Source organism: Helianthus annuus, chromosome 11 (assembly GCF_002127325.2).
Source record: "Helianthus annuus cultivar XRQ/B chromosome 11, HanXRQr2.0-SUNRISE, whole genome shotgun sequence".
Lineage (NCBI taxonomy): Eukaryota > Viridiplantae > Streptophyta > Magnoliopsida > Asterales > Asteraceae > Helianthus > Helianthus annuus.
The window spans coordinates 127,622,304-127,647,635 of record NC_035443.2 but is presented as its reverse complement, the minus strand read 5'-3'; the positions used below and the strand labels follow the sequence as shown (position 1 = coordinate 127,647,635).

General features: G+C 37.6%; 1 protein-coding gene across 1 annotated transcript; it reads left to right on the top strand.

The window, feature by feature from the left end:
• The first annotated feature begins 17,456 nt into the window (after positions 1-17,456).
• On the top strand, positions 17,457-20,280 carry LOC110888423. Its single transcript, XM_035979960.1, has 6 exons — positions 17,457-17,582; positions 17,667-18,143; positions 18,890-18,962; positions 19,050-19,111; positions 19,269-19,466; positions 20,044-20,280. The coding sequence occupies exons 1-6, from the start codon at positions 17,457-17,459 to the stop codon at positions 20,278-20,280; spliced, it is 1,173 nt and encodes a 390-aa protein (XP_035835853.1).
• The last annotated feature ends 5,052 nt before the right edge of the window (positions 20,281-25,332 follow it).

The window sequence follows — 25,332 nt, the reverse complement described above, 5'->3', positions numbered from 1 at the left end:
AATCAAAACACAATCACATACACACACACACATATACCTACGGCCATACATACATACATATTCATCCATTTTTGTTTCCTTTAAAAACGCATTTGTTTTAGTTTCAAGTTTTCTGAATATCTTAAGAATAAAGAGACACCTTCCATGACCATCAATATCACTATGAACCAAGAACAAAATTTAGAGAATGATTTTATACCTTCGAGGTTCTTAGTGGGTTTTTAACAAGAATGATGATGTGGAGCTTGTTCTAGTTTAAATCTTCTTGAAAACACCTTTAAACCTTCAAATGGACTTGAAATCACTTTGAAATGGATTTGAATCCTCAAGAACAAGTTGGAAATTTTGAAATATGTATGATTATAGGGGTGTTTGACCGAGATTATGTTCAAGAGAGAGAGAATGGAGTGTTTTGATTATGATTCTTGGATATAGTGAGATGTTGGAAGGTTTAAAAGGCATAATCATCATGCACACTCTCTAATGCCTATATATGGAAGAGAGAGAGAGAAAAACCCTTTGCATGGCTGCCACACGTCTTCCAACACACACACTTCTCACATAGTTCGCATATACATAAATACATGTATGTAAATTAGCTAAAACACTGGTATTTTACTGGATATCGGGTATTTTATCTAGCGTTTTAATCCCGTTTCAGTGCATTTTAAATTATTTTTATCATTCTATAAAAATAATCCAACTAAAATATTACTGAAAAAGTTATCAGTTGCCTTGACTGGCTGCGTTGACAATATTTTGCCAGATACACGTAGTATCGCGCGGTACGCGCTCAAACTCGAAAAATAGAGTTTCCTAGCGTTTTAATTTATTTTTCCTTACGGACATGATTAAAATTACCATTCTAATCATAACAGACTATTTTTTTGATTTTAACACAGATCGGGTGGTCACCGACGGTCGTTTCGCATTTTATTCGTTACGCGATAAGCGTTTATCTTATCGTTGCCAACATAATTTTTATCAATGTTTGGATTCACCAACGCATTAAATATCACATATAAACATAAATATCAGTCAAATACAGTCTTTTTATTTATTCATGACACATGTTACATTTGTACGGTACGGCCTGAAAAGCCGGGTGTCACAGTCTCCCCTTGTTTAGGGAATTTCGTCCCCTAAATTCTACTCTACTAGTTTCGTTTTCGCACTAGGTGGGAACAGATGAGGATATTTCCGTTGCATCTGGTCCTGTCGTTCCCAAGTGAACTCGGGTCCACGTTTAGAATCCCAAAGGACCTTGAGCAACTTTATCCTACTCCTCCTGAGTTTCTGAATTTTGCAATCCAGAACCTCCACTAGTTCCTCGATAAATCTCAGTTTGTCGTCTACTCGTACCTCACCAGGGGTATAATCAGCGTCTCATCAGACAGACACTTTTTCAAATTGGAAACATGAAACATGTCATGAACTCCACTCAACTCTTGCGGCAGCTTAAGCCTATACGCGACTGATCCAACTCGAGATGCGATTTTGGAAGGACCTATATAACGCGGGCTCAGCTTTCCCCCTTTTCCAAACCTCACAACACCCTTCCAAGGCGATACCTTCAACATAACCCAATCACGGACAAGAAACTCCAACGGTTTCCTTCGGTTATCCGCATAGCTCTTCTGTCGATCTGCGTCAGCTTTCAACCTTCCCTTAATTTGGACAACATTGTCTGTGGTTTCCTGGATAAGCTCGGGTCTGGTCAAATGATAAAAATAATTTTAAACGCCTTAAAGCGCGATTTAAATGCGAGATAAAATATCTGGTAGTCAGTTAAATACATGTATTTAACTAGATAATATATATATATATATATATATATATATATATATATATATATATATATATATATATATATATATATATATATATGAGTGGGGATCCTACAGAAAGTGTGTTTTTCCTAGAAAGTCTAGGAAGCGATCTGGGCCATCTAATGGGTGCGTTTATTGGTTGAGATCATCTTGGTGGCATTTTGGTAATATGTGTTTCTTAAAAATAGGATTATTTAATTAATCAGGGGTAGATATGTCATTTAGCTTGTTTTAAATATGGAAATAATTGTCATTCCATAACCACCCCACATTTCTTGCGATTCTCTCTCTCTCTCTCTCTCTCGCTTTCTCTCTCTCTTTCTTCCTTCTATCCTTCATGAAGAAACACATAGAGAAAACACATCGTATTAATCTGCTTGCTGTTAAAACATAACATCAAGAAATCCTCCAGCATTACCAGCATGGATGGTATAACACAGCGTATGAATCTGCTTGCTGTTAAAACACAACTGTATGAATCTGAATGCGAAAACACAACTGTATGAATCTGCTTACTGTTAAAACACAACTATATGAATCTGAATGCTAAAACACAACTGTATGAATCTGCTTGCTGTTAAAACACAACTGTATGAATCTGCTTGCTGTTATGTGACACTCTAGGTTTTCCGAACAACTACCTTGTAATTACATTGTGCGTGTACATGTGCTATAAAATGAAAGTTGTGATCTCTTTTGTGTTATGTGCCGATAATGTGTTGTATGTATGTATAATATATTTGTATATAAGAGTAGAAGTGAGTCGAGACCGCGAACCCGACTCGAGACCACCCGGTCTCGAGTGAATAGTGAACTGATGGGCCGTTGGGCCGCTTCCTTTAGCCTCACACGAAACCCACTCGGAAACCCATAAGGGTGCATGGCCCTTGAATGGGTTATAAAATCCCCACATAAGCCACACTTCCCTCATTTTGACACTCAAACATTCTCTCACTCACTCTCTCCTTCACTAAAACCCTAAAACCCTAGCAACCAAGCATCACCCTCTCCTCTCTCTCGGATCCAACCGAAACATCAAGGCTCTCGGATTCTAGCTCGAGATCATCACTCGGAGCTTGGTTCATCCATATTCTTGTACTCCTACATCTAACCGGTTAGTGATGATAATGTTGTATATGTTTGCTTGTTAAATCTTATGCATGTCAAATGTGCCTTTTCTTGTATAGTTGATGCTATTATTGTTGTTTAAGCAAAATACTTGTTGATCTAGTGATTGATTGATAAAGAAAATGGTTACTTGTTACTAAATGATGTTTATGTGATGAATAGGGTTTTGATGCATAAGATGTTGATGGTTATCATACTAGCTTGACTTGTAAATGTAGAAATGAACAAATGCCTTGCAATATATATAAGTTTGAATGAATATGTGATGCATATGCGTGATTTTGAATGCATTCCGGTTGGTGTTCACTATTCTAATAAATTCGATGCAACATAGGAGGTTTTGTTAGAGGTAGAAAACCCTAAAAAGTGATGAACTATTTGAATGTGGCTTGAATATATGAAGAACATGTTGAAGGTGATATGAATATTTAAAATCAGGTTGTTTTGATCCATTTTGCTTAGTAATCAGACAAGGAAACATGTTAGTGCAATATGGTTGGATAGTACAAAATTTCATGAAATCAAAATGCTATTGGCTAGTACATAAGACAGGTTCTAGAAGGATTCAGGTGCACGTAATAGGGGTTGCGAGTCGGAACCCTTGGTTGCGACTCGAGACCAAAACGTGATTCGTCGAGATCTCCCGGTTGCGACTCGCAAGCAGCACACTCGAGACCAAAGCATGATGAACCGAAACCAGGGTTGCGAGTCGGAATCCCTTGGTTGCGACTCGAGACCAAAGCATGATGAACCGAGACCGAGGTTGCGAGTCGGAACCCTTGGTTGCGACTCGAAACCGTGCATTCTCGAGTCGAAACCGCCCTTGTCTCGACTGGGCTGCCTAAGTGTTATTGGGCCAAAAGCTTGTTGGACTATCTGTTGACTGGACTGCTTGTGTATCTGTTACTGTTGTGAATGTTAGAACAGGCCCAATAACCCAACTGTTGAATGTGTACATTTTAAGTGTGTCTATACGTGTTTGCTATACGTGATTACTTGCACCCCAACTTGACCTATCTTTGGTAACCATGCTAGGACGTGGTGACCAACGTGTTTGACCAAGTAAAATATCTACCGAGCAACCCAAGGTGAGTTCACAACCTAAAGCATGCGTTCCCGGTGGTTTGGGAAACGGAACTACAAACAACACTGTCCCCTTATGAGGGATACAACTTACTTTTCTTCCCTTGTTATTGGGAACCTTTAGTTAATTACTGTTTATACGGATTGCAACCAACGGCACTAAACGAAACTCTATCACTCAAGTCCCTACTACATAATACCGATTAGTCGCCGGGGCCAGGAGAACGGGTTATTAGTTGATAGCGCTATTTAGGTTTTACCAACCTCACACCGTGCCATGGTTTGGGATCGGTCGTGAACTAATGTACTCAGGCATCCGTCAATGATGATAGAACATTGACATCGGGGCATCCTGCGGAAACGCAAACGGTTACCTAGTGTTCGGTATTGGAAAAACAGTTTAGTCGCTAACTTTTGGGGTAGCTCCCCATGGCATGTATAAACGAGTAAATTAACTGGTGAAACAAGTTTTTGGTAAATTAAAACTGGACAACTAGTGAACTCACTCAGCATTATTGTTGACACCTTACTGCATGCTTTGCAGGTAACCAGTGACTGAGGAGCTGCTGCTTGGGAATGTGTAGTGTTTGTCAAAACCCGTGTGTTGGGTTTTAATTATCCTGAACTTTGATCTATCTTTTTGGTTTATGCTTCCGCTGTTTTTGTTTAAACTAATTATCGAACTTAAACTACGATGTTGCTAACTACTTTAGATAGCAATCATTTTACTATTAACCAATGCTTAGTATAATTGGTGGCTGGATCCTGGTCAGTCACGCCCTCAAGCGGATGTTACTCCGCAGGTGGAATTTGGGGGTGTGACATGTTAAAACACAACTGTATGAATCTGTTTGCTGTTAAAACACAATTTTATGAATCTGAATACTAAAACACAACTGTATGAATCTGCTTGCTGTAAAACACAACTGTATGAATCTGAATGCTAAAACACAACTGTATGAATCTGCTTGCTGTTAAAACACAACTGTATGAATCTGAATGCTAAAACACAACTGTATGAATCTGTTTGCTGTTAAAACACAACTGTATGGATCTGAATAATAAAACACAGTTGTATGAATCTGCTTGCTGTTAAAACACATCACCAAGAACAAACTATTAAAGCACAATACCAAGAACATGCTGATAGATTCCAGATGCCATGATTTTTCTCTCCGTATAAAAGTATGATCAGCGATGAATCTTGTGAGCAAGAAAACGAAGGAATGGTTAATATTAAGTGAGATCAGAAATCGAAAACAAAAAATTCCAAAATTTATGGAGCAAATCGGTTTCATTATGGATAGTTAGTTATTGAAGATAATTTCCTAAAATAAAAATAGATTGTGAAAGTACATAATTGCCCTTCTAGTTAAAATCCTTCAATGCCACGTGTCGCATTCTGATTGCTTCCTAGACTTTCTAGGAAAAATCCACTTTCTACCCAACTCCTCCTCCTCATATATATATATATATATATATATATATATATATATATACACACACACACACACAAATATGCATGCATGATATGTGTGTGTGTGTGGTGAAGGTGGCGGCCCATAGGGGTGCCCACCAAGATTCAAGTTGGACATGTGTAAGTCTATTACTTACACATAACATTTTCCAACATTCCACCACCCACCATATCCAATTAGAAAATAATCAACATTTCATATTTCTTCTTCTTCCCCATAACCGTACACACCTATCCCACATCCATTTTCAAAAGTTTCAACTAGTTCTTGAAGATTAAAGCCATTTCTAAGTTTCATCAAAGACTTGGAGAGCAATCCATGGAGTTTTTAAGAAGATGCAAGCTCTTTAACACAAAAACCATCATCAAAAACCCATTTACATTCTTGAAAGGTATAAATTCATTTTAAAATTTATATTTTGTTTCTTGATGATGATGATTAATGGAAAGTTTCTCAAAAGCTTGGATTTTTCACGTACTTGAATTCCAAACAAGAAAATGGTTTTAATCAAACAAAAATGGATGTGTAAAGTGTGTCTGTATGAGCCGTAGGTGTATGTATATGTGGGTATTTGGTTGTGTTTTGATAAAAAGTTAAGATATGATTACGGTGATTCTTGAAAGGCGAATTGCATGTATGATCAAAAGGATTTTTATAAAAGTTCATATAACTAAAGGTGAATATATCGAAAGTTGATTTTTAAACTATGAATATGTATATATGTGTATCGTGTATATGTACATATGTATGCTTGCAAATGATATTTGTTCATAAAAGTATGAGAATGATATTTGTATTGATGATTTGATGATTGGATGAATGATTAGATGAAAGATGATTTCTTAGATTTATTTGAAAGTTATAAAAATGTATGGTAGATACATTTAAAATCTTGGATGATGATGATATGATAAACATGCATTAGATACTTGTATATAATTATATATAATGTTTAAATAATCATAAGTTGGTGAACTTCAAATGTTATGATGAAACTGAACTAAAACAGAACATGAACATTAAAAATAATGTTTTATGATGCGTTATGATGTCATAAAATTATGGCATACGTTTGGTAGCTTTGCAAGTTGTACATATAGCTTAAAAAGTAATAAAATGGGTGAAATTGCATGAGTTATGTGTCTTACATGAGACCTGCACTATCATGAGTATAACCACCATTATAATCAGTAAATAATATGTGTTGTGTTAAAATATCAAGTCGTAACGATTTGGGATGGTTATGGTAAAGTTCGGTACAAGACTATGCGTTAAAACAGTAAAAATCGGCTTTTAAAGTGATTTTTGCAAAACTGTTTTAAATCAGAATGTAAACTGATATTTCCATGATAAATATATGTATTTTAACTAATATTAAGTAACTTTGGTGTTTGGTTAGTCATACGTGACTTCCGACGCCCGAAAACGTTTCCGAAATGTTAAAATACGCATATTTCAACGTACACTAAAATGGGATGTTCAAGGGTGAATATTTTGTGTTACAATGTGACATGTAAATATGAGTATGTGTAATGTGATATATTAAGTGTTGACATGATAGTAGGAGTTTAGACTATGCATGTGCGTTTGTATGGTTAAAACGATGAACTATGTTAAAAGTCACGTTATGTGCATAACTTATGAATCGAGCATGAAAAATACATAGGTTAACTTGATGATTTATTTTGTGTATAAATGCTTTAAAAATGATAAAATGTATAAGTTGATGTGATACGTGTACAACGATAGATGATAATATGTTCATGTTTATGTAAATATATTACGAAGCGTAAATCGTAGATATATTGCTTTTAAACAGGTGTGATAACGGATATAACATAATGAGGGTCACCAACAAAATCGTTCAAGTCACAAAAAAATCTTAAAATATATATATAAATATATGAACACACACACACACACATATATATACGCCAATATAATCAAAACAAAGACTTTTCGAGAAATCTCAAAGTTATGTGAAATTTCTAAGTATTGGAGAAACTTAGTTGTAAGTAGCGGTGAGGCTTACATTGCATGGGGGACGGTGGAAATTTATGCAACATTAGATTTTAAATTGTTATCTAGTAGGTTATATATATTGATGCATTTGAGGAGGGCACAACAGATGCAGACATGCGATTTTTAATTATTAAGTATTGCACACGTGGAATTATTGATAGATATATCGGGTTGACAACCCCGTCATGACCGGCAGCTCCATGTCGATATAGCGGCGAATTTCATTCTATAATTGTCTAGTATTGATAAGAACCTCAATCATAGTATATAGCTCGTAACGTTTTGCAAACTTACAAAACTGAAGGAATGACGAAATTTAATATTGAAACCATAGTATAAATTTTCATCGGAGATTTTTTAAATAAATCATTTTGGATGAATCACCCACAGATTTTACGAAGGAAATAAAATTAACTTTCTTAAACATATATGGATGTTTTAACATTTAAAAATCTATAATAAGAAAGTTTTTCCTTATACAAAATGTTACGGATTTGGATATGTGAACTCACCCTGCATTGTGTTGACACTTGATTTTTTATGTGTTCTTCAGGTACATGAATTCGGCTTCGAGGATGTTGGCTTATGTTTTCATGTGGTTGTTTGATGCAATTGTAAAGATCGTGTGTACTAAGACCCATAAGGGTCAAACAACTATGTTATTGTTGTGGTTTACGTTTGAAACTTTAAACTTTATGTTTTAAATAAGTTAAACTGTCCAAAATAAACAATGCATCGACCACTAAGACATTTATGAGTACCAACCTCCGTCACCGCCACGTTTGTATTTCTGCTGTGACATTTTTAGGGTGTGACACCTACCAATTGCTGTGAGGAAGTAGCAGCAGTGGTTTCAAGTGACATTTGTGTTGTCACAGGGTTAACCTCTAGGATCTCATCATCCAGAGGACCCTTTTTATGTTTTTATGTTTTGGTGGGCTTTTTGGAGATGGAAGGATTCTTTTTGGGTTCGGCTAGTGGGGGTTTTACAACACCGGTTGTGGTGTCATGATCATCAGGAGCAATGGGCTCAACAACAGGGGTTTGAGCAGAAGATGTTGACTCATCTAAAATAGGCTCATCCCCCTTTGTTTGTATTTTGGAAACCGTTGACTCTTTATCCATAGGGTGAGTAAAAGTTTCATTAGTAAGACTATTTATTTGAAAAGCTACACCTTGTTGAGAATCTTTTTGTGGAACATGTTTTTGTAGGTAATAGCTTAATAGTCTTGGGTACATTAGAAAAGAATTATTAGCCCCCTTTTGAACATTCTTCACATTTGTGACCAAATCAGAAAATAGTGCTTGGGAAAAATTGAAATCAGATTTTGTTAAAATAACATAAACCAAGTACTGAATTTTAAGTGGTATCTCATTAAAAGTAGTGGTCTTAGCAGAAAGACAAATGAGTAGGGTATGGAAAAAGAATTTCATTTCAGCAGACAATTTTGGTTTAAAAATGGCGACCCTTGTTAATTGACCATCATACCCCTTCCCAATGAACTCTGCATGAAATTGTTGTTTTTCAAAGGAAGTCTTACCTGCCTGATCATTCAATCCAAATGTTGTTGATATAGAGGATGGGGAAATTTGAACAAGTGTATCTCCGACTTTGGATGTTATAGCATAGGGCACTTTCTTTTGTGATTGTGTGTCAGCATTGGCCCAAAAATCTCGAAGTGTTTCTTGATGAATTGGAGCATTGTCAGTAAGAATTGCTTTGTATTTTGATGGCGTGAGAACATCAATTATTGAGTGAAAGGAAGTATTTTTGTTTGTTTTCTCAAAGATGGGAAGATAGTTGTGGGGATTTTTGATCGACAAAGCCATGATCGGAGAAGAAATTAGAGTAGGGTTTGAAGAAGAAGATAGTGGAAACCGCTATTGAGAATTTTGAATTCGAGACAGCACTAAAGCTCTGTTTGGGGATGAAACAGGGTTTTATAGGGTGAAAAAGTGAATGCTGGTGTGGAAGTAGTTGCAAAGATATGATAGCTAACATTTGTCCACGTGGCAACCTTTGCTGTGATAATGGATGACAGTTCTTTGGAAACCACTGTTGGGCAACAACAGAGGTTGGGAACAGTAAAATGAACAATGGTTATGGACAGACTTTTAAGGATTCTTGAAAAATTTTCAATCACAGCCATTTTTAAGGATTGATTTTTGATTTTCTGAAAACATTTTAATGCCTTTTATTCATAGAAAACAAAGTTTTGCCTTTTAGTCCATGTTTAGCATGCCAATCCTAGAGATCAAGCTTTCAAAGGTAGATGTTTCTAAAGTTTTAGTCAACACATCTGCAAGCTGATCCTTAGTTGGAACATGATGAAGAGAAATCAAACCTTTTTCATGGCTATCCCTCACAAAGTGAGGTCTGATGTCAATGTGTTTGGTGGTTGAATGAGACACGGGATTTTTAATGTTTTTTCAGCTGCTTGACTGTCTAACATGAGAGGAGTCTTTAGAGCAGTTACACCAAAATCTAGCAGCTGATTTTGAAGCCACAAAAGTTGGGTTGTACAGCTTGCAGCAGCAATGTATTTAGCTTCAGCGGTGGATGTGGAAACAGCTACTTGCTTTTTGCTTTGCCAAGATACTAAGCAATTGCCTAGAAATTGACACCCTCCTGATGTGGACTTCCTTGTGGTGTTACACCCAGCAAAATCACTATCAGAAAACTTGAAAGCTTGATATTCCCATTAGCAGGATACCAGATACCAAGTGTAGGAACACCTTTTATGTATCTGAATATTCTTTTTACAACAATGAGATTAGACTTCCTAGGTGTTGACTGGGATCTTGCACAAACACATGTTGCAAACATGATGTCTGACCTAGATGCAGGTTGGTACCATAAAGACCCAATCATGCTTCTATACAATGTTTGATTAACCAAGTCATCTTTTTCATTTACAGTGATCAGCTTTGTTGTTGCCATGGGTGTACTACAAGGTTTACAATCATTCATCTCAAATTTTGTTAAAAGTTCTTTTACATATTTGCTTTGATGAATGAATGTTCCATTTTGCAATTGCTTAACTAAGGAGACCAAGAAAGCATTGAAGTTCACCCATAGCAATCATTTCAAACTCCGTTGTCATGAGTTTTCTGAACTCTTCACACATGGATGTACATATGGATCCAAAGATGATGTCATCAACATAAATCTGGACAATCATCAGATCCCTTCCTTTCCACTTTAAAAACATTGTTTTGTCAATTTTGCCCTTTTAAACCCTATGGAAATGAGAAAGGTGAAAAGAGTTTCATACTAGGCTCTAGGTGCTTGCTTCAAGCCATACATAACTTTGTTGAGCTTGTAAACATGATCAAGATAAATGGCATCTTCAAAACCAGGAGGTTGGCAAACATATACCTCTTCTTGAATGTTTCCATACAAGAATGCACATTTTATATCCATCTGGTACACCTTGATGTTGTGGTTGATAGCAAAGTTTAAGAACAATCTGATGGCCTCAAGTCTTGCTATAGGAGCAAAGGTTTCATCAAAATATATGCTCTCTTCTTGTCTAAAGCCTTGAACCACTAATCTAGCTTTGTTTTTGACAACAATGCCCCTTTCATCAGTTTTGTTTTTGAAGACCCACTTTGTGCCAATTGGACATACATCCTTTGGCAGTGGTACAAGCTCCCATACTTGTTGTCTCTTAAACTGTTGGAGCTCCTCTTGCATAGCTTCTACCCAACTATTATCTTTCAGTGCCTCTTGGTACTTGACTGGTTGGATGAGTGATAGAAAGCCAGCAAAAAGACAAATGTTGTTGGTGCATCCGTCTGTCAACTTCGTCTTGTATCGAGTCTTGTATAGAACTAGTTAGATCAGGGCATGAAAAATAAGAAAGTGTATATTAGGGGTGACTCCGCTTGAAATGACATCAGATCATTTCAAGCGAAATCGAAAGGTTATGATTCCGCTTGAGTTAAACTTATCTGATTCCGCTTGAAGTAATGATGCTGATTCCACTTGAAATGAACATGTACATTTTCAAGCGGAATCTGATCACCTATAAATAGGTCATTTGGAGCGGAATCATGGAACATTTTTTTTCCGGTTTGAGCCACGAAGTGTTGCCGAAGTGTCGACTCACTTTAAAACGTCTTTTTATCAATAATATCGACAGTTTAAAGTGTGTACATTGCTGAATTGACCTCAGTTTGTCTGTTTCCGCCTTTCAAACTGAGAAAAACTCTTCTGATCAACTCGTTCGGGTCCGTGTACGATCCTACAAGTGGTATCAGAGCTTAGGAGGAAGAGTTTATACCAATTCAATTGCGAATACTATTTTCTACACCTTCTTTTTCAAAATTTACAACTTTTCACGGTTAAAATTGGCTAAATTTCTCACAGAATGTGCGCAACAGTGATTTAACAAAGCCTTGAAAGTTTCAGGCCTAAAATCGATCTAAAACTTGATATTTTTGTAATTCCGCTTGAAATTCAGCGAAAGAATGATGACATCAGCGTGATTCCGCTTGGAATTTGTCCTGATTTCGCTCGAAACCGGTATTCCGCTTGAAAGTTTGGTTTGATTTCGCTTGATATCCTTATTTCGCTTGAAAAGTGTTGAAGTGATTCCGCTCGAAACACTATTCCGCTTCAGAATTAATTTCGCTTGAACATACTTTGTGATTACGCTTCAAAGTATTATTTCGCTCGAAAGTTATTCCGCTTGAACAGTAATTTCGCTTGAAAGTCACTTTTGAGAATTTCTTGAAATCCGATTCATGGACGAGGGATTTTATAACGCATTCGCTACCCCGGTTACCCCGATCACTATTGCACAGAACACAATGTTGGAAAATGAAACGGGGACTATGCAAAAACCGCCTAAGCTCATGAACATCGAGGAGTATAAGGGTTGGGAAGGACGTTTTGAGAACTGGGTACAAGCTAACTATTTAGATGCTTGGGAATGGGTTGAAACAAAATACGTTAGACCAACAAATGACAATGAAGAGGAGATTCCTATCAAAGATATGAGCATTGATGATAAAAAGAAATACAAAAATGAGAAAATGATGCTAAGTCTACTACAACAAGCTGTGAAAGAAGACATCATGGTCTTATTGCAACATAATGGAAGTTCTTATTCGATTTAGAAAGCTTTAAGATCAAAGTTTGTTGGTAGTCAAGAAATGATCAAGAACAAGAAATCGCTTCTGAAGAAAGAGTTCGAATTGTTTCGTGGTTTAAAGAGTGAGAGCACAAAGCAGATAATCGAAAGATACTTCAATTTATTGGTAAATCTGAGAAGGGTGAGCATCAACAAAGACAATGAAGAGCTGATAGAGAAACTAGCTGATGTGTTGCCACACGAAACTTGGGGAACATATCTTATGATGCTAAGGAACAAGAAAGGATTCAGCAATCTGACACTTAGCAAATTCATTGAAAAGATTGAAGCTCAAGAGATGGAGCAACGGAAGATTGTTAGAATGAAAGATTTTGATGGTGAACAAGATATTGGGCTTTACTACAAAGCAGGGTTGAACGATAAAACCATCAATTTATCACCAAAGGTTGAAACTGCTTTCAATGCTAAAGGCTCAATAGGAAGTTCATCCAAAGGATCAAACAGCAACACAAGTTTCTCATCATTTCCATCATTTGATCCAAACATTTTAGCAACAAAGAATGGAAGGAAACTACAGTGCAATATTGTATTAAATCTTAAGAATGATCAAGATTACTCAGAGGAAGTTGCTAAAAATCACATGTCTTTGTTGGGAATTGTGTTATAATCATACAACAGTTTTGTTGCAGGTCGAATCGGGGATCCAATGCAGACTAAGGAGGATTACGACCAGATCGACGCTGAAGAGATGGAGCTAATGGATATAAAATGGTGTCTGGCTAGTGTGTTGAGGAGAGAAGAGAAATTTAAGCAGATCACAGGAAGAGATGATCTTCATGAGGCAAATGTTTCTACTTTAGGTTTTGACAAATCTAAAGTCACTTGTTTTCGTTGCAGGGAAAAATGACACTTCAAGAGGGAGTGCACCAATCGCGAAGCAAGTGGAGCTCAAAATCCTTTCAACAACAATGATTACTACCGGAAGGTCATCTACCATCAATTTGCTCAACAACCGACTCAACAACAGGCACAAACGGCACATGGAAGGAATGTGATTAAAGATTCTTCAAAGAGAGCTTGTATGGTGAATCAAGATGAAAAAAAACCATCAACAAGATTCAACTGGGACAAATTTATACCAGCTGATGCTAAAGCATGTGTGATAGACCAAGATGATGAACAGTTACCTGAAGGGTTTAACTGGGAGAATTTAAATTCGGATGATTATGATCCTAACAAAGCTCCAGTTCACACAACTTTTGTTGCTCGAATTGAAGAAGATAGTGATGATGATGGTACTGAGTATTATGCAAAAAGAATGGCACAACATTTGAAGATGATGGCTGAAAGTGACAGTGCAGATGAAAAAGCGAAACAGAAAAAAAATATATCAAAACACCGGTCAGTAGTGATGATGAAGATGTTCCGGTGGTTAGAAGAAAAGTGAAAGAAGTTCCAAAGTTCAAGATTAGTGAAGAGGTTGATACTAGAGAGATTCCTGTGAATTGTGAAACCTGTGTGATTATGGAAAAAGAAAAATAGTGAATTTCTTAACAACATGAACAGGTTAAAGGAATCTTACGATGTGTTGAACAAAGCAATGAATATGTACAATGATACAAGTGAAGAACAGGCAACAGCAATGAAGACACTTCAAGGAGCGTTCATGATCAAACAGAAAGTTGTGAATAACTACATTGAGAAGTGTGCTGCTTTAGAACAGAAACTGGAGGCTCAAAGAATTGAAACTGAAAGAGTGAATCGATTGTTGAAAAGTTACTCATGTACTTCTTATGTCATTGACAGGATTTATCCAACTGTTGAAGGCATGAATGCATTTGAAGAGGATGAAGTAACTGAAGAAAGGAATGCTGGAAAAGTTTCTGAAGAAAAGACTCCAAAGAAAAAGAACGTAAAGAAGAATGACACAAAGAAAAAGGCTGACAAGAAGAATTCTGGTAAGAAACAAGGTGTCAGTTATAACAAGTGTCCACCCCCGCTGGAAAATGGATATTTGCCAAGAAATCCAAATTCTGAGAGAGTCCAAAAGGCAACAAACTTACAGTGGGAGTTAGAGTCCTCAGTCGATTTTCCAGAAAATATTGATGTCACGTTTACATCGTCTGACACTGATCAACAATCTCAATTGATGAAGAAAGTGGTGGATTATGTGTTAGATAACGATGAAACAGAGGAGTCAAAGTCGGAGTCTATGTCGGAGTCAAAGTCTGAGTCCAGCACTCCGGGTTAAAATGAAAAACAGGGTAAAAGAGTTTATGATAAAGAATTCCTGTTATCAAAATTTAATTTAAATGATGAAACATTTAAAGTGGCATATACTTTGAATGATTCTGACAAATTATATTCTGATGAGGAATTTCCAATAAGAGGTGTCAAAACGGAGTTGATAAACAAGGTTTTCAAACTAACAGAAATTAACATTTCTTAAATAAAAGATTTAAATCTTAATGAAAACCCTAAAAAATACACCTCAAGAGTACAACAAAGATTAAACAAGAAAAAGGGTGTTGGTGCACGAATGTCTAAAGCCTACGTCTTGGTCTTAGTCAAGCTTGTATAGGGTCTAGGGGTCAAATATGTTAATTATGTATAGTATAGGGGCTGTTTTGTAATGTTTATGTTGTTAAGAGCTGATTCCGCTCCTAATGACATTGTGTCATTTGGGGCGAAATCAGTTGATGCTGATTCCGCCCGAAATGACACTATGTCATTAGGAGCGGAATTAGACCCCTATATATAGTTGTGTTTGTTTTCTCATTTGTAACCGAATGTCGAACGTGTAGCCGAACTGCTGCCGAATTTTTCTGAGAAGTATTAATGAGAAAACGTGTTTAAAGTAATCTGCATTCTATTTCTACTCCATTCTTCTTTGATTCAAGCTGTTTGTGTATTTCCGCTGCATAAACAGTGGTGTTCATGCTCTGATTGACTCAATCGATCGTCAATAACGATCCTACAATTGGTATCAGAGCCAGTTATGAGCTAGAATACCAGAATCAAAGCTTTTTCACTACATTTTTTGAGTTTCTGGACATTGCCACGAACAAAATGGACTGAACTTTTGACATATTGTGTAAAATTGACAATTAACAAACCCATAAGAGTTTCAGATCAAAATACGGCTTAAAACTGGTTAAAAATGGCTTAGAACCTGATTTCGCTCGAACGTAGGTTTGTGGTGATTCCGCTCGTAATTTCAAGTGAAATCAAGTTTTTAGTAGTCAAGGTTTTAATTCCGCTCGAGCAGTAGAAGCGGAATCAGGTGTATTGTGATTCCGCTCGAGGTTCATTGTTGATTTCGCTCCAAAATTGTCACTTTCTGATTTCGCTCGAGATTAGATTCTGATTTCACTCCAAAATCATTTTCTGATTTCGCTCGAGGGTTAACATTCAGATTTCGCTCGAAAGTTAAACTGTGATTTCGCCTGAAACAACATTTTAAGTTTGTAAAACATGGTTTGAGCGTTAAGTCCGTTTCGTTCGTGATATCGTGTTGGGAATTCAGTCTGTGTAGAAAGTTTTTCAGTAAAAGTAACCTGTTTGTCAAAAAGTTAAAAAATTTTTTCGATAATTGTCACCTAATATGGAAAATCAAGAGTTTTATACCCTTTTTGCGGGTAGCGGCATGATGGCAACACAAAGTCCGGCAAGCATAGTTCAAAATGTCAACATGGAGAATGAGCTAGGAACAATGCAGAAACCGCCAAAACTTATGAACTTGGATGAGTATGCCGGATGGTTGGGTCGATTCAAGAATTGGGTACAAGCCAACCATTTTGAGTGTTGGATGAAGATAGAAAAGAAATATGTTCCACCTGTTGACGGATTGGGCTTAGAGAAAGGCATTAAGAGTTTGATTGAAACCGAACAGAATGATTTTAAGGCGGAGAAGAAGATGGTCAGTATTCTCCAACAGGCCATAAAAGAAGACATTCTTGTGCTGTTACAACACGATGACAACTCACAATCGATGTGGCAAGCATTAAAGTTGAAGTTCCAAGGCAGCGTCTCTATGATCAAAAGCAAGAAAGCCCTGATCAAGAAAGAGTTCGACATTTTCACCGAAATGAAGGGTGAAACGATGAAGCAGTTGATTGAACGTTATTGCCATCTTTGTGGTAGAGATGAAAAGATTAGAGATTACAAAGACAAACGAGGAATCGATCGACAAGTTGTCCGACGCATTACCTTATGATGAATGGGGGACATACTTAATGATGCTGAAAAACAACTTGGATTTCGTGAATTTGAATCTCAGTTCATTTATCGAGAAGATAGAGGCTCATGAATTGGAGTTGTTGAAGATAAAGAAGATGAATTCAGCAAATGTGCAGCAAGACGTATCTCTTTACTACAAGGGAAGCACTCCTGTTGCAACAAATCAAAGTCCGAAGATACAAACGGGTTTTAGTGCTGATACAAATTCAAGTGGTTCTACAAACACTCCACAATCAAACAAGCCCTCACCGTTTGTGAACTATGATCCAAACTTCAAAGCTCAAGAGCAGCCTTCACCTTAAAGCTCTACAAGTTCCAATAATCAGGCTTTTGTTTCTGGGGTGCAATGCAACATTGCGGTGAATATTAAGAATGGAAATGAAATTACTGAAACAGCCGCAAAACAACACATTGCGTTACTTGCTTCCGTTCTAGAGGCGTATGAAGGTTTAGTGGCGGGTAGGATCGGTAATCCCGATATGACAAAAGAGGATTACGACCAGATCGACCCGGAAGAGCTTGAATTGATTGATATAAAATGGTGCATGGCAAGTTTGGTTAGAAGGGCACAACGCTTTATGGAGATCACAGGCCGAAACAGTCTCTCAGGTCCTGATCAGAAGTTAGGGTTCGATAAATCAAAAGTTACCTGCTTCAAGTGTAAAGAACGTGGACATTTCAAGAGAGAATGCCCGAACCGTGAAGTGAACAACCATCAGAACCCATTCACAAACGATTATTACAGGTAGGCGATCTATCATCGACCTAACCAACAACCTGCTGTTCAGAGGCCGCAAATTGAGAACAAACCGGAGAAGGCACTTATCGTGAATCAAGATGATGAAAGAGTAGCTGAAGGTTTTACTTGGGATAAATACATCCCCGGAAGCGATGGGCAGGCCATGATGGCAGAAATAGTTGAAGTACCGGAGATGGTGACTGAGCCAGAAATGATTGTTGAAGAGGTTCCAGTAGTTGTTGAAGAGGTTCCTGTTGAGAATGTGGTTGACATTGAAGAAATCGCTGCAGAAGTTTACTATTACCAGTCAGAACAGGAGGTATTGGAAAGTTCTATGAAATCAATAATGCCTCCTAAAGTGTTTGAATCTTTTGCAGGTTATTTCGAAGAACCGACGACTGGAACGTGTCCAAGATACGAAGAAAAGAAAGAAGTTGTCGAGGAAATGATAGACGTGACAAAAGAATTGACTGGAGAGACATTGAAAGATATCGCTGACAAAGCTCTCATGGGAAAGCTAAAAGAGGTAGACTCAGAACTCGAGAAATCAGAGTCTGTCAGTACCGTGTCAGTAAACAGGAGTCTGATCAGAAATCTGGAGTTCATGAGGTCAAAGTGTCTGAGTCTGAGTTGAAAAATGTCGGTAAACAAGATGTGACAATTGTTTGTGATGAACATGTTGTTGAGAAAGTCGTTTCAATCCCTGAAACACCATGCCAACAGTGTTTACAACCGTGCATGGAGTGTCCTGAGAAAGACACTAAGTATCAGGAATTGAAACATCATGCAGATATGCTTAAATTTGACCTTGGACAAGCCAAAGAGGCTTATGATACTCTTGCCAGGTCAATTAAAATGATCCAAAAAGAGAGTGTTGAAAACGACAAAGCAACTAAATTGGTTAAGGCAACATTGTTTGATAAACAAGTTGAGGTTAATTTTCATCTAGACACGATCGCTTCACTTAAGATAGAGCTTGAATTAGCTAAAATTGAAAATGACAGAATTGATAAAAAATTGATGAGTTATGTGGCTTCATCCTATGTCCTTGAACAGATCGTTCCACAGCAGCCACATGCTGCTCCAGTCTTTAACAGCGTTCCACCCCCAATGTGGAATCATTATACGCAGAAATATCCAGATGGGGTGGAAGCTGCTTTGAATCTCAAGTTGAGATCAATTGAGGATGATTTGCCTGAGAGCATTGATGTTACATTCTCTGCATCCGACACCGACAACGAATCACAAGTTATCAAAACCGTTGTCGATCAGGTGTTAGATGAAGAGAGTGATAACTCTGAGAAGTCTCAATCTGAGAAAGCTGTTACAGAATCTGAAGATGAGGGTAATTTCTTGGATCAGTTCACACCGAAATCGGACAAGAGTGCGAATGATGATCCGATTATGGTGGTATACACTATGATTGGAACAGACAAACTTTACTTCGATTTCAAGTATCCTCTTCAGAATGTGAAGATTGAGAATGTTGAGAAAGTTTTTAAGTTGGTTGAAATGAACATTGATGAGGTTAATAACAAAGAATTCTTTTCAAAACCTAAAAAATCTTTTGTTACATCACGTCCTACCAGCTCGGGAAAGAAAGAGTGGGATGGTAAGGGTAATAACAAGAAAAATAGTTTTAAAAACAAAGGTATCGGTTTTGAGAAGGGTGATGGCTAAGCAGGTGGTTAAGCCAAAAGAGAAAATGAATGATATATTTGTCGCTGGACCGAGTGTAGATGATGAAAAGAACTACATTTTTAGTCAAAAGGTCGTGGACGATTTCAATGCAGCGAAAAAGTTGAAAGAGGAGATATTAAAGTCAACTTTTGTCGAATATGACAAAAGAGTCTGTTATCGCTGTAATGAAATCGGGCACATGGCTAAATAATGCAAGAAAGTGTTTGAGAAACCTGTTTTCATAAAACCAACCGTTCAAAAACCTCAACCAAAGTCACCGAATGATACAAAAGGTAAAAAACCAATGGTTTCCCCGATTCGCATTTTAAAGAGAGGTGAATCTTTGAAGTCAGAGGATAAGCCGAAATCGACCTTCGAGGTTGGCAAATCTTCAAAGTCTCGCAAGACTTCAAAAATTTATCAGAAAACAAAAATTTTTTATAACCAATCATGGGTTGCGAAGTCGAAACCATCAGTTGAGGTCAAAAAGATGGAAAATGCTTTAAAAATTGAAACAATGGTTCTAAAAGATGATGTTGTCGAGTTTGAAAATGAACTTGATAAATTTCTTGCTGAATTTCCCCCGATAAACAGTAAAGTGTAATCAGTTGTGAAAGATGATGTTCCTAATGTCACATTTAACTTTCCTAAAAATGATGAGAAGTGTGATGTAGTGTTTGGCAGTGTTTCTGAGGTTAAGAAATCATGGACGTCATTGTTTGAATAAATTGATTTGATGTTTGCAGGGGTTGCCCAGGTCTATCCTTTCGAAGTGGATCATGGACACTGGTGTATCGAGACATATGATAGGGATGCTAGCTCTTCTTTATGACGTCAAATCAATAAATGGAAGTTATGTGGGATTCGCCGGAAATCAAGGCGACAAAATTGTTGGACATGGAACATTGACGAATGGTGTCATCTCATTCGACAAAGTGAACTATATTGTAGAGTTGGAAAACAATTTACTTAGCATTTCGTAAATATGTGATAAATCTTTTAGTGTACATTTCACAAAGACAGAGTGTGTGGTTTTAAAACCGGGGTTTAAAATCCCTGATGAGATGGTGCTGTTGCGCGCTCCACGGGAGAACGACCTTTATATTCTTAATATGAGCGTCGCAACACCAACAACTCATCAAAAACAATGTTTTGTGTCAAAATCAAAAGCAACAGAAAAAGAGTCAATAATGTGGCATCGTAAGATGGGCCACATTCATGTTAGTTAAATGAATTTTTTAGTGCATAATGATTTGGTAGATGGTGTAAACTTAAAGAATTTTCACTTGAATGATGATTGTGTAGCGTGTAAAAAAGGGAAGCAGACTCGGAAGTCACACCCACCGAAGATACTTAATTCGATCAGGTTACCTCTTGAGAGATTACACATGGATCTCTTCGGGCCTGTCAACGTAAAGAGCATCAGTGGAGATTTGTATTGCTTGGTGGTGACTGATGACTTTACAAGATTCTCGTGGGTCGTGTGATTGGAAATGAAAGATCAGACTTTTGAGTCATTGATGGTGTTGTTCAAGAAGATGGAAACGGTGTATAAGCTGCCGATCCGGAGAATTCGTAGTGACAACAGAACGAAATTCAAAAACAACAAAATGTACGAGTTTTGCAATGAGAAGGGAATTCTTCATGAATTCAGTGCGCCGTACACACCACAACAGAACGACATTGCTGAACGAAAGAATCGGACCCTAATAGAGACACCTCGAACAATGTTAGCCGATTCCAAACTACCAATCTTCTTCTGGAGTGAAGCAGTGGTTGCAGCCTGTTATACATTGAATCAAGTACTCACCGTCAAAAAGTACAAAAAGACATGCTTTGAGTTGCTGCACCGATACAAGCCGAATCTTGAGTTTCTAGAGCCATTTGGGTCTTCGTGTATGTTTATTGATGAGAATGGAAAATTTGGTGCTAAATCAAACGAGGGTTTCTTTGTAGGTTACGCAAGCCCATTGAAGAGGGTGTTCGTACCGTGCCTGGGGAAAGTGATTCAAGTTCAGCATGTGGATTGTTAGAAGCACACTCCATCACCACAACTTCCCGGACAAAGATTCTTGTTCGATTATGACAAGCTCTGGGAGTCGTTTCAACTGCCGGTTCAGCCGAGTGACGAGGAACTAGCACTTCTGTACCAGTACCAGCAATCTATGTCACAGGAGCAAGTGCCTAGACCGCTAGTAGTTTCTCCACCCACCGATGGTACTCACAATGATGAAGCAGGACCGAGTGGAACAGCTCACGAACCACCAGAGGAACCAGCTCCAACATTTCACAACTCTGACGACTCAGAGGAGGAGTCTACTCCAACCTTTGACGAGGAACCAAATGTTACTTCGACGGAAGCTGAGAATCAAACCGTTGATCTTGATATATCGAACTTGCAATCGGAAGTGAACGTGCCAGACACCATCATGCCTCGGACTTTGTCTTGCCATCCGTCAGAACAAATCACTGGTGACCTGCAAAGTGGTGTCAAAACCCGAGATCAATTCAATCGAGCTCTTACATGTTTTTATTCTTCGGTTGCTCATTTGCAAGAAGAATTCCCATTAAAGTGTTTTATTTCGAAGATCGAGCCCAGAACTTACAAAGAGGCGTTGACTGAGGATAGCTGTGTTACCTGTGTCACCGCGACCATCAAACAAATACCAAGCCGATGAAATATTGTATTTCATACTTGGGATCTTGTATAAATATGTGTATCTTTTGCACATATCAATTCTTGTTCAATTTCAAACTTTATATCACTTTCTGGAGAATTATACGCAAACTGGTGCGTAAACGTACTCAGTTTAATGCGAAAAATACTCCGAAACATCAACATATACTCAACATACCTTAAATAACCTTTACATAACTTAGAAATAAGTTTTGAAGGCTTTGGTATGGCAAAAACAAGTTAATTCGCTTACAGGGACTAAACTTGACAAACTGCGAAAGTATGCCAATTTGAACTTTAATGAACATTCCGGAACATGTCCATAAGTTAAACATACCATAAATATCCTTTACATAGCTTAGAAATAGGCTTTGAGGGGTTTGGTATGCTAAAATAAACTTTTGGATCATTCAGGGACTAAAAGTGTCAAAAAGTGCACAAGTTTGCACTTTCGCGCATAACCTACGTTCTGAATACATCCGAACATCCAAAAATTTATGTAAGCATCCTTATATTATGCCTTAGTGTTTGGCATGAGAAAAATCCATTCTTCGCGCAATTTGGATCATTTTTCGCGCTTATGCGCATTCCGTCGTAATTAAGCGAACATCGCAACCGTACGGCCAAACGAACCGACATCTGGGATATTTTCAAGCATATTTCATGTTCCCCATGTCTTAACATCATTGCGGAGCTTGAAATTGGGTTTGACGGGTGTTAGAAGTGCCGTTACATAACGAAACATGTGCAGGGACCATTTCTGCAAATTCTGCAGAAATAAGGGCTAGGCGTGACGCGACGGGTCTAGGCGTCACGCGAGGCCCCTTCTGGACCAGATTCAATGTTTAAACAGCTTGTAATAGCCCTTCAACTCTCCAAAGGCCAATGCCACTTGTCAAAACCCTATGGTGGGGGCAAAATGAGCCACCACAACATTTCGACAAGTGTACGGGTTAGATCGTGGCACGTTATTCAAGAAACGATCCTAACGGCTTTGCTTTTCCTATAAATACCCCCCCTTTTGCTAAAAACTCACACAATCTGATCTAAAAGCTCTAAGTTGGAACCTTTGTTTCATACCTGAGCCATTTTGATCTAGATTAGCATTCGGGGACCCTTTGTAAGTGTTCTTTCGTTCTTTTATTCGCTTTTCGAGTCCGAAAGTCAAAGTTTTGTTTGACTTTCTGTGTGCGCAGCATATGGTCAACACGAAGTTCATGGAACTTCATAGCGTGAGCATGATAACGATGGTTATAGTCCATGGCGACTATACCTACTGATTACCACGTTATCTAGGCTCAGTGACGAGTCGTAGTTTCGGCCAAAATGCGCATTCTTGCGTATTTTGTAACCAAACTACTCGTGAGCATCAAAGCCGTTTGTTTTGATGCCAAACCTGTTTTCTAAACTTAGTTAAGCATGTTCTAACATGCTTAGCTCGTCACTTTTAGTTTAGTGCTTATTTAGGGTCGTAAGGTAAGCGATCTAAACCATCGTTTATACTTTTGAACCCGACCCATTTGGTCGATCATTAGGATCCGACCAAACACATTAGGTGACCATAGCTATAACCTTCCGAGGTTATACCTTATGGCCACGATGTTAGGCGTTCCAAACGCGTTCAACGCGAATGACGCGTTAAGATAGCATAAGCTACCTAAACGGGTCGTAATGGGTCGTAAGCACTTAGGTTAGGTTTCATTTTAGTATGTAGGCTTTGTTAAACCATATTACACGAGTCTCCATACTCGTTTGGTTTACGAACCCACATACTATCTGATCCTTCCGATTTTGGTCCGGTATATTGATATAGCTACCTACTAGGTGCCGTTTGATATTCCGTGATCTCTAGCATTATTGGTTATTATACAAAGACTTCAAAGCAATCTCAGGTGGGTACATTGAACCCCTCTTTTACTGTTTTCCAAACTGTTTTGGGGTGAAACACATGTGCCTACTTGTTACTTTCGTGCTTTCCTGTTTCCACATCATATACTTGCTATGTTCATTAGTACATTTATAGTACATGATTTCAATACATTTCATGCTATGTATGCCCATTGTGTGCGTACTTAGTACAATGCTTTACATTACGTTTCATGCTATGTATGCCCATTGTGTGCGTACTTAGTACATTGTTTCACATTACATTTCATGCTATTTATGCCCATTGTGTGCTTACTTAGTACATCGAAATACATTACATTCTATGCTATGTATGCCCATTGTGTGCGTACTTAGTACATTGTTATACATTACATTTCATGCTATATATGCCCATTGTGTGCATACTTAGTACATGGTTTTACATTGCATTTCTGTTGCATATGCTCATCCAGCATATGAACACATTATGCTACATTTTGAACCGTTGTAACCATTTGACTATGTGAACCGTCTTACCCCTTTGATTACATGAACCGGCTGTAACCATTGAACCGTGTGAACCAGTTGTATCTGTTGACATGATTTACATTTGACAATAGACATTTGACTATACATGAACATTTCTACAATTGTTAAACACTTCATCTTGATGGTTTGGTTTGAGCAAGTGATCTAAATAACGAGGCATGTGTAATGTGATACAAGCATGGTGGATACGCCGCTGGTACTTCCTATATATAAGTGTTTGTATTGTATTACATATCGTAGCGTTATTTGAAACGAGACATATAACATTTTATACAAATAACACACTTTTCACGAGACATTGATTTACAAACGACTTATCTTATACAAACTCATTTTACATGGTTATCCGTTTAACCATACAGTGTTCTTTTATCTATACATATCATCTGATCCTATCGTTTTTCAAATGATTTACAAGACAAAGCAAAATACAAGGTTCATGACTAAACGTTTTCTCAAACTTAAGTCATGAATTCCGTTTTCACAAAACCAATGTATCTCACAGGCATTTTTATGCTGACGTACCTATTTTCACATGTGTTTTCAGGAGATGATGCATAAGACTTATCAAGACATACTTAAGCGGACCTGTGCCTTAGTGACTTAAAACGAGACAAGAACTAGTTAATTTATGTTATGTACTCTTTGGTTCTTGTTTAAACAACGTATACTTTCATATTTGATTAATAAAACGAAACTTCATTTGCCATCGATTTGAAACAATTGATTCTGTTACAACACTCCCCGACATTTCCGCCACGTTTTGTATGTTCTACGTGGTCGGGGTGTGACAGAAAAGTTGGTATCAGAGCCAATGGTTATAGGGAATTAGGTTATTAGTAATGCTTTGACCTAGTCTATAACCTTCCTAGGACCCTAACGCGAGTTTACTTGCGTTTAGTCATAAAACAAATACCGTCACCTATCCTTAGGCGACGACCAC

What these genes read in the sequence shown, in the direction of transcription:
- LOC110888423 (XM_035979960.1), top strand. Translation starts at nt 17,457, where the DNA reads ATGGAGATCACAGGCCGAAACAGTCTCTCAGGTCCTGATCAGAAGTTA. An exon ending in AGATTGAGAATGTTGAGAAA is followed by an intron (nt 19,112 to 19,268) that starts GTTTTTAAGTTG and finishes TTAAAAACAAAG; the next exon opens with GTATCGGTTTTGAGAAGGGT. An exon ending in TTGTCGAATATGACAAAAGA is followed by an intron (nt 19,467 to 20,043) that starts GTCTGTTATCGC and finishes TGATGTTTGCAG; the next exon opens with GGGTTGCCCAGGTCTATCCT.